The 9,804-nt window shown below is 66.8% G+C and overlaps 1 protein-coding gene across 1 annotated transcript; it reads right to left on the bottom strand.

Moving 5' to 3' along the window:
• Positions 1-270: 270 nt before the first annotated feature.
• Positions 271-9,371, bottom strand: CABP2 (calcium binding protein 2). The gene is made up of 7 exons (XM_075929102.1): positions 8,407-9,371; positions 5,556-5,726; positions 2,570-2,600; positions 2,028-2,162; positions 1,543-1,652; positions 572-719; positions 271-408 (listed from the first exon to the last, which is right to left on the bottom strand). The coding sequence occupies exons 1-7, from the start codon at positions 8,719-8,721 to the stop codon at positions 383-385; spliced, it is 936 nt and encodes a 311-aa protein (XP_075785217.1). The 5' UTR covers positions 8,722-9,371; the 3' UTR covers positions 271-382.
• Between the last annotated feature and the right edge of the window lie 433 nt (positions 9,372-9,804).

Raw genomic sequence — 9,804 nt, 5'->3', positions numbered from 1 at the left:
ACCAGGGCAGGGGTGTTGGGGTGTGGGTGGTACACGCAGAACCAGGGCAGGGGTGTGGGTGGTACAAGCAGAGCCAGGGCAGGGGTGTTGGGGTGTGGGTGGTACAAGCAGAACCAGGGCAGGGCTGTTGGGGTGTGGGTGGTACAAGCAGAGCCAGGGCAGGGGTGTTGGGGTGTGGGTGGTACAAGCAGAGCCAGGGTAGGGGTGCACTGTGGCAGGGCCAGCACAGGAGAAGTGAGATCTTTGCTTGGTGCTTGCGTGTTGTGCTGCTCTTGTGTCCGGACCCTCCAAGCTGCAGCCGGAGCCAGCTGTCTGCCGCCCCCTCCTCTCCGTAAGGCACAGCAGGGCTGGTGTCCCGCGCCCTGCACTGGCACTTGTCGCCTCAGCGTGACATCATGCGCACAAACTCTGCCAGAGCAACCCAAGGACACCGTCAGTGCAGCGAAGAACCCGGGAGTCCCAGCGCCCCCACTCTCCTCCCAGAGCTGCGGATGGAACCCAGGAGTCTTTGCTTTTAGCCCCCTCCCACTTGATCTAACCATTACATCTCACTGCCCTGCCCATGCAGTACCTTCAAAATCCACCAGGCCGTCCCCGTTGAGATCCACGTCCTTGAGGATCTCGTCCACCTCGCGGTAGTTGAGCTGCTGACCCAGCAGCTTGCGCATGGCCTCACGCAGCTCGGCTGTGCTGATCCGCCCGTCCCCGTTGCTGTCGAACTGCAGGGAGAGCGAGGCAGGGGGCTGGGCGGGGCACAGAGCCCCCTTGTCCCTGGACTGTCCCCGGCAGAGGTGAAAGTGGGCCTGACCCCTGCTGCCAGCGCCTACCCCACCCCCAGTCCCATGGGCCATGTTGCTTGAGGGAGAGGGCTTGTGGCAAAGGGAGGGGGCAGATGCGGGGGGTTTCCTGGGCTCTGCATCCCCCTAGGAACAGTCCTGCCAACGATTTAAAAGGGCCAGGGGCTCCCGGCCCCTGGCCACAAAGGACTGGCTGGGGTGGGCCCTGTCCTAGCCCTTCCCCTTCCACCACAGGCCCAGCCCCTTCCAGTGACCTAGAGCCGCCCCTTTGCTAAGAAGGGGAGGGGCTAGGGCAGAACCCATCCCCGGCCAGTCCTTCATGGCACCGCTAAGTCCTGGCGCCTACTTTCACCCTGCCCCCGGGGCGCCTCTGCCCACACCTGGGCCCGCCCTGCCCACCTGTCCCTTCAGAGCTCTCCCATCCATGGGCCTGTCCCCCCCCCACACACATGGCCCTCCTGGGCCCCCTGCTCGCTGTCATACCCCCAGATGACACCTGGCCTGCCCCAGCTGCCTAGCCTGTTACCTCAGCCACCCACCCTTTTCCCCGGCTTCTTTCCCAGTGTCCAGCCCCACAAGGGAAGGGAGCCGGTTCAGCTGCCTTGTGTCTGCCCCTGGCTCTGCCCTGTGGGCTGTGGCAGCAAAGGGGCAGTGCCATTGGGGGTACACAGCTGGGTACCACCAGGAGCCCATGGTCGGGCCACACAGAGCGTGTGGGGTGCACGGGGCCAGGCTGGGCTCTCACCTCGCGGAAAGCGTCCCGTAGCTCCTTGACCCCGATCATGTCGGCCGTCTCCGCCAGCATCTTGGGGCCCATCAGCTCCACAAAGTCATCAAAATCCACCTTCCCCCCGGCTGCGGGACATGGACGCCGTTACTGGGATGAGGGAGGGGAGGTTTGGGAAGCTGTGCCTAGCGTGGGGCGCTGTGCCCCACAGGCGGCGCGGGTGAGGAGGGCCCACGTCCCGGAGGCGAGGGGCCTGATGTTGCAACAGGGGAGGTGGCGGAGTCTGTAACTCATGGGGGAGGGCCTGACAGGGTCTGTGTCTTGGCAGGATGAGAGGCCTGCGGGGGCTGTGACCCATATGGGGGAGTTCAGATGGGCTCTTTCCCGTGGGGCACCTGATGGGGTCTGTGACCTATGGGAAGAGGGTGTGATGGGGGCCTGTGATCTGCAGGGGCGGGGCTGTGCCCGGCAGGGAGCACGCTGGCAGGGTATGGGGCACGTACAGATCTGCTGCGACAACTCGATGAGTTCCATCTCGGTGGGCATGTAGCCCATGGTGCGCATGCATTCGCCCAGGTCCTTGTAGCTGATGTAGCCGTCGCGGTCCTTGTCGAACTCCCGGAAGGCTTCCTTCAGCTCTGAGCGGGGGAGACGCCGTGACAGAGGCGCCATCGTGGCACCAAAGCCTGCCCCTCGAGGGCTCCCCACACGCCAGCCACAGACAGGGCCACGGGGCCACAGGAGTCTGGGCAGAGATCCACCAAACTTGTTCCACGTTCCACAGTGCTCTATGGGGCAGGATAGTCCAAGGCGACCCCTAGAGGGGAAAAGCCCCATGTCCCAGTCCCCGCCCCCACATGAACCATCCAGCTTCCTGCTCTGGGGCCATATTGGAGCCAGTGCCCCCTAGAAGGGCACAGCCCCAAGTCCCTGGGCATGGTGGGGAGGGTGCAGTGTGCTCTGCTGGGCGACATTAGCAGGTGGGGGGGGGGGATCCCAAGCACGGCAGGCTGGCCCCAACCCATAGTCCAGCACCCTCCTTTACCTTCAATCTCCTCCGGCCGCAGCTCCCGGTCCTGGGGAGAAAGAAACGGGAGCCGTCAGAAGGTTCGGCTGCTGCGGAGTCTTCCCCAGCCAGGTGCCGGCTCAGCCTGCCCAAGGACTTCCCTGAGCTCAGCCCTTGGGACCCATCTGCCAGACCCTCTCAGTGGCTGCATGGCACAGAAGCTGGCAGGCCGGGCGTGGGGGGCTGCAGGGGAGGGGCACATGGGGTGTGTATAAGCCGGATGGCAGCAATGCTTTGGTGCAGGAAGATGCAGGAGTGGGCATGGGAGGTGAGCACAGAGCAGTGGCCTTGTGGAGGCAAGCGTGGGGCATTGAGCGGAGGACAGGGGCAGGCAAGATACGGCCTGCGGGGCCAGACCCAGCCTGCCAAGCCCCAGGCCGCTCAAAGCTGATGGCTGCTCCCTCCATGTGCTTCTCTGCCCCGCACGCTGTGGGGCGGGAGGATGCTGCGCACTGCCCCTACTCCCAGCCCAGTGGTTGCAGCTCTCATTGGTGGTTCCGGGCAAAGTGTGGCTCTTGACCACTTACCAAGAGGTGGGTGATGGGTGGAGGGTGCCGTGGCTGGGTGGGTGTGCACAGGTGGGGTGGGGCAGCGGGCGTGGGAAGAAGGTGCCATGGCTGGGTAGCCATATAGAGGTTGGCATGGGATGGAGGGTGTGGGAGGACGGCACTGTGGCTGTGTGCAGGTGAGTGATGGGCAGTGGGTATGGGAGGAGGGTGGCATGGCTGGGTGGCCCTGTGCAAATGGGCGTGGGGCAGAGGTCACCGTGGCTGGGGGCCATGTGCATGTGAGTGTGGGGCAAGGGCATGGAAGGGGGGCACTGTGGCTGGGTGGCTATGTGCAGGTGTGGGGGGGGTGCAGGACGCGGCAGGAGGGCACCATGGCTGGGTGGCCTTACAGAGGTGGGTGAGAAGCTGAGAGCATGGCAAGAGGGCGCTATGGCTGGGTAACTATGTGCAGGAGGGTGTGGGGCGGAGGGCGTGGGAAGAGGGCACTGTGGCTGGGTGGCATGTGCAGGAGGGTATAGGGTGGAGGGCGTGGGAGGAGAGCACTGTGGCTGGGTGGCGTATGCAGGAGGGCATTGGGAGGAGAGCACTGTGGCTGGGTGGTGTGGTCAGGAGGGCATTGGGAGGAGGGCACTGTGGCTGGGTGGTGTGGTCAGGAGGGCATGGGGAGGAGGGCACTGTGGCTGGGTGGCGTGTGCAGGAGGGCATGGGGAGGAGGGCACTGTGGCTGGGTGGCGTGTGCAGGAGGGCATGGGGAGGAGGGCACTGTGGCTGGGTGGCGTGTGCAGGAGGGCATGGGGAGGAGGGCACTGTGGCTGGGTGGCGTGTGCAGGAGGGCATGGGGAGGAGGGCACTGTGGCTGGGTGGCGTATGCAGGAGGGCATGGGGTGGAGGGCACTGTGGCTGGGTGGCGTGGTCAGGAGGGCATGGGGAGGAGGGCACTGTGGCTGGGTGGCGTGTGCAGGAGGGCATGGGGTGGAGAGCACTGTGGCTGGGTGGCGTGGTCAGGAGGGCATGGGGAGGAGGGCACTGTGGCTGGGTGGCGTATGCAGGAGGGCATGGGGTGGAGGGCACTGTGGCTGGGTGGCATGTGCAGGAGGGTGTGGGGCAGAGGGTGTGGGAAGAGGGCGCCATGTCTTGGTGGAGGGTGTGGGAGAAGGGCGCCGTGGCTGGGTGGTGTGTGCAGGAGGGTGTGGGGCAGAGGGCGTGGGAGGAGGGCTCTGTGGTGGGTAGTGCGTGATCGTGGAAATGGGGCAGAGGGCTTGGGAGGAGGGCACCGTGGTGGGTAGTGCGTGCTCGTGGAAATGGGGCAGGGGGCGTGGGAGGAGGGCACCGTGGTGGGTAGTGCGTGCTCGTGGAAATGGGGCAGAGGGCGTGGGAGGAGGGCACCGTGGTGGGTAGTGCGTGCTCGCGGAAATGGGGCAGAGGGCGTGGGAGGAGGGCACCGTGGTGGGTAGTGCGTGATCGTGGAAATGGGGCAGAGGGCGTGGGAGGAGGGCTCTGTGGTGGGTAGTGCGTGATCGTGGAAATGGGGCAGAGGGCGTGGGAGGAGGGCACCGTGGTGGGTAGTGCGTGCTCGCGGAAATGGGGCAGAGGGCGTGGGAGGAGGGCACCGTGGTGGGTAGTGCGTGCTCGCGGAAATGGGGCAGAGGGCGTGGGAGGAGGGCGCTGTGGTGGGTAGTGCGTGCTCGTGGAAATGGGGCAGAGGGCGTGGGAGGAGGGCACCGTGGTGGGTAGTGCGTGCTCGCGGAAATGGGCAGAGGGCGTGGGAGGAGGGCGCTGTGGTGGGTAGTGCGTGCTCGTGGAAATGGGGCAGAGGGCGTGGGAGGAGGGCGCCGTGGTGGGTAGTGCGTGCTTGTGGAAATGGGGCAGGGGGCGTGGGAGGAGGGCGCCGTGGTGGGTAGTGCATGCTCGTGGAAATGGGGCAGAGGGCGTGGGAGGAGGGCGCCGTGGTGGGTAGTGCGTGCTCGTGGAAATGGGGCAGGGGGCGTGGGAGGAGGGCGCCGTGGTGGGTAGTGCGTGCTCGTGGAAATGGGGCAGAGGGCGTGGGAGGAGGGCACCGTGGTGGGTAGTGCGTGCTCGTGGAAATGGGGCAGGGGGCGTGGGAGGAGGGCGCCGTGGTGGGTAGTGCGTGCTCGTGGAAATGGGGCAGGGGGCGTGGGAGGAGGGCGCCGTGGTGGGTAGTGCATGCTCGTGGAAATGGGGCAGAGGGCGTGGGAGGAGGGCACCGTGGTGGGTAGTGCGTGCTCGTGGAAATGGGGCAGGGGGCGTGGGAGGAGGGCGCCGTGGTGGGTAGTGCGTGCTCGCGGAAATGGGGCAGAGGGCGTGGGAGGAGGGCGCCGTGGTGGGTAGTGCGTGCTTGTGGAAATGGGGCAGAGGGCGTGGGAGGAGGGCACCGTGGTGGGTAGTGCGTGCTCGCGGAAATGGGCAGAGGGCGTGGGAGGGGCGCGGGTACGTACGAGCTGGGTGATGGCGATGCTCTGGCGCAGGAAGATGCAGGCTGGCCCCACCAGCCCATGCAGCACCGAGTAGCTCTGCAGGGGTGGGGTCTGCACAGAGGCGTCCGGGTCGTCGGGGTCATGCCTGCTGGGGGCCGGGGAGCCCAGGGTGCCCGAGCGCCGCTTGCCGTCCTGTGGCAGAGCAGGCAGTTAGCAGCACGCGGGGCCCGGCAGGCGCCTGGGACCCAGGACGGGGGCGGGGCTGTACTGGCAAGTCACACGCACCGGGGCTGGATTCCTGAGCGAGAGACGGACGGAGCAACGTGGACGGGTCCGAGTGAGGCTTCACCCGCCAGTGCCCCCCCACCCAGGCCCCTGCCTGGCGCTTACACACCCATGAACCCTGCTGACACCACTCCAGGCAGGCAGCACTGACCACACTCACGGGCACAGTCCCTGCTGCCCCCCTTCAAGCCCTCTGCCCCCACATGCCCGACACAAACCTGCCAGCACTTCAGCCCCCAATCACACATGCAGCCTCCCTGAGAGACCCACAATCCCAGCCACAGCTGATGGGACAGCAGAGCTTGTGGGGGCGCCTGCGTGGCACCCCACGGCCACTGGGGGAGCTGAGACGCTGGTACCCGAGTGTGTGCTGAGGGGGTACCGGGGCAAGGATAGAGAGTCTCGATTGACCTGTTGCTGGGATCTCAGGGGCAGGCAGGCATGAGGCGGGGCCGGGGGTGGGAGTGAAGTGGGGCAAGAGCCCCTGGGCAAGGCGGGGCATGGAACATCTGGCAGAAGGAATGTGGGGTGCTTGGGGGACTGGGGCCCATGAGGAGGGCATGGAGAAGCTGTGGGGCTGTTGTAGGGCAGGGGTTCACAGGGGGGCAAGAGGATCTTGCATGTCCCTGCCCCATCCCCGCCGGGCTGGCTCACTGCCCTTCAGCAAATCTCTCAGGGCGGCCCTGGGCTGTGCATCCTGCAGGGCTGGGCTCCCACCTCCCCCTCCCTCACGCCGTTGGCCCCACCAGTGGGCATCAGGGACCTGGGACCCCCTGCAGCCGAGATCCAGACAAGGCCCCAGCAGGCAGGAGGAGCCGGCTGGCACCAAGGCATGACGGGAGCCCCTTGTGGGTCGTGCTGCCAGGGGCCCCAGGCCCTGGCGTGGAGGCGTCTCCGGCAGCAGCAGGGTAGGCCGTGTGGTTGCCCAGAAGGACGAGGAATCTCAGCGAGGGGGAGTGAAGGGCAGGGGTGAGCCATGGGCTCCAGGTGCCCACCCAGACCTGGGGAGGGCCAGAGATCGATGGCCACCACGTGCCCCTGCCCGCCCTGCTCCCCCCGGCCTTACCTTGGAGACCCTCCTCTCAGGGGTCTTGGTGCAGTTGCCCATGGCTTGCGGGCCCCTCCCCGTGCCAGAGAGCATGCCAGTGCGGGGCTGGCCCCGGCCCTGGCGCTGTGCCTGGCGCTCCAGCCGGGTGGGGTTTTTTATAGTAACAGGGGCCGGTGGCTGCGTGGGGATTTGAGGTTTTTATTGAATATCTCTGGATATGCAGGGCGCAGGGGCGGGGGAGCTCTCACACACGCATAATCCTGGGATTACTCCCCTCCGGCACTCTGCTCCGGGCACGGGGACAGCCCCCGCCGATCCCCACAGGCCCCGCTCTCCGCCACCCTGCACCCCCGGGGCTCACGGCCCCTCCTGCTCCCCACGGCCACCCGCTACCACTTGGGCACCTGCCAAGGGGCACAGCTCCCCCAGCTGGTGAGTGGCCCTAATCCCCAATGACAATCACCAGGGATTTACAAATCTCTCCCCGCGCGGGGGGTGCCGCCCAAGCCCTGCGCACTGTCCCTCCTGATGGCAGGGGGACGGGACACCAGAGGGAATGTTTGGGGGGGGCACGAGGGGTCACAGCCCCACCCCCGACTTCTGCCTTCCGTGTGGTGTCGGCTACGTTTTCTGAGGGGCGCATTCTATGGGGCCACACCGCCTGTGAGGGAAGCCCAGCAGGCGAGGTGGCAGGGGCCCTCACTGGGCAGCCATGCAGCATGGGGAGGGAGGGAGCAGCGGGGCAGCTGGCTGTGAGCTGTGCCCCCCATGTGAGGCTGCTGCTGGCTCCCAGCGCCTCCCCTGCCTGCTTTGGGGCGAGCGCTGCGTTCGCGCCCGGGAGCCACGGAGAGAGGCGGGAGGGCAGGGCAGGCCCTGTGATGGGGTGTGGAGGCTGCGGGCCTGCCCCCGGGGAGCCCCTACACAGGGTGGCTCCCAGGCTGGGGCCCCTCACAGAGCTCGTGGATCCATAACGGTGCCGGGGGGTCTCACCATGGGGCCTGGCTGCCAGTCTGCGGCATCGCCTGGTTCCCACACAGCTGCTGCGCTGGGGGGAAGTCGGGGCTAAGCTGGCCTGGCTACTGGGGCATCGCGAGGCACCCGGGCAGGAGCTGGCGCTGCGAGACCCCGCAAATAGCACCGTAGGGATGGGTGGAGAGACAGCCCCACCTCTGAGAGCCCAGCCCACCCAGCCTGGCTCTCCCCACCAGCAGGTTCATGGACCTTCCCCCTGAAGCGCTGCAGCCCAAAGCCCCACGGGGGAGCCTGACCCCTTCTGGCTGGCTCAGGGTAACTCCATCAGGACAGGGCCTGGCCTGGGCAACTGGCTGGGGGGTATATCTGGGATACCACCCCAGTGACCCCAGTCCCCTATCTCAGCCCCCCCCCATGCCTTTCACTCTGTCCCCACCATCCCTCTCCCACGGCCCAACTCCCTCCCCACCACCCCACCTTTCCCACGGCTCCCCGTCCCACCCCATTGCTCTGTCCCGCCCCTGCCCCGCTCCCCAGTCCCGTCCCACCCCCCTCCTGCCCAGTCACCTGCCCAAAGATGGATCCGAGCATGGGTACCAGGTCCTCGGCACCCTGGGGCCCCTCCGTGGGGGCCGTGCTGGCCTTCCCTGACGACGCCCCCTCCTCCGGGCTGCAAGCTCCGCGCGGGTCCATGGTCCCCTTCCCCAGGAGCCCTGCAGGTCCAGGGGGCTCCTCCCCCTGCGGGGTGCAGCCACCCTTCCTGCGCGAGCGCCGCCTGCTGCCTGGCCACTGGCGGGAGCTGCTCCGGGGGGCTGGAGGGGGGATCCGGGGCTCGGGCACCTCGTTGCTTAGGCGCTGCGACTCCCGCAGGAAAAGGAACATGCCTGGGACTGGCTGAGCTCCCCCCTCCTCTTCTTCCTCCTGCCTCTTCCTCCCGCACTCCCTCTTTCCTTCCTCTTCCTCCCCCTTCCGCACTCCTTCCTTCCCTCTTCTCCCACTCAATTCCCTTCTCCTGCCACTGGGCTCCCTCCTTCCTGCCTCTTCCTCTCCCTGCCACACTCCCTCCTTCCCTGGCTCCTTCCCACCCTCGTGCGCTCCCCCAGGCTGTGCTGCGTGGTCCCTGGCTCTCGGCTCTCTGGGCTTCCCTGCAGGCTGCCAGAGGGGTAGGATCCAGCTGGCAGTGCTGTCCAGCCCCCCACCCGCCCGTCCCCTTCCCGCCGCCTCTCCGAATCAGGTTCCCTCATTGCTGGGAGTGAGCGTGCAGGGGGGTGGAGGGGGAAACTGGATCTGTGGGGTCAGACATGCGACCCGGCCCCCTCTCCGCCAGGTAAAACTACCCGTGCAGCCCGAAACCAGAGCATGCCGGGGCTCCCAAGGGATCGCGAGGCGGGGCACTGTGGCTACAGCACCTCCCAGCAGGGGGTGCTGTGCGGGGGGGAGGGAGCAGGAGATAAGTGACCAGATTTCCCGTTCAATAGTGACAGTCCTGATATTCGGAGCTTTGTCTTAAATAGGCGCCTATTACCCCCCACCCCTGGCCCAGTGTTTCACACCTGCTGTCTGGTCACCCTTGGGGGTTGCTGGCTGTGGGGGCTAGAGAGGCAGAGAGCTGGCTGTGCGGGTTAGGAAGATGAGGGGCTGACTGTGGGGACTAGGGAAGGGGGCTGGATGTGAGGGTTAGGAAGGTGGGGGGCTGGCTGTGGGGGTTACGGAAGGGGAGCTGGCTGTGGGGGATAGGAAGGTGGGGGGCTGGCTGTGGGGGTTAGAAAGGTGGGGGGCTGGCTGTGGGGGTTGCGGAAGGGGAGCTGGCTGTGGGGGTTAGGAAGGTGGGGGGCTGGCTGTGGGGGTTATGGAAGGGGGCTGGCTGTGGGGGTTAGGAAGGTGGGGGCTGGCTGTGGGGGTTAGGAAGGTGGGGGGCTGGCTGTGGGGGCTAGGGAAGGGGGCTGGCTGTGGGATTTGTGTGTT

Source organism: Pelodiscus sinensis, chromosome 4 (assembly GCF_049634645.1).
Source record: "Pelodiscus sinensis isolate JC-2024 chromosome 4, ASM4963464v1, whole genome shotgun sequence".
Classification (NCBI taxonomy): domain Eukaryota; kingdom Metazoa; phylum Chordata; order Testudines; family Trionychidae; genus Pelodiscus; species Pelodiscus sinensis.
Note: the sequence above shows the minus strand (reverse complement) of the source record. Positions and strands in the feature narration are given on the sequence as shown.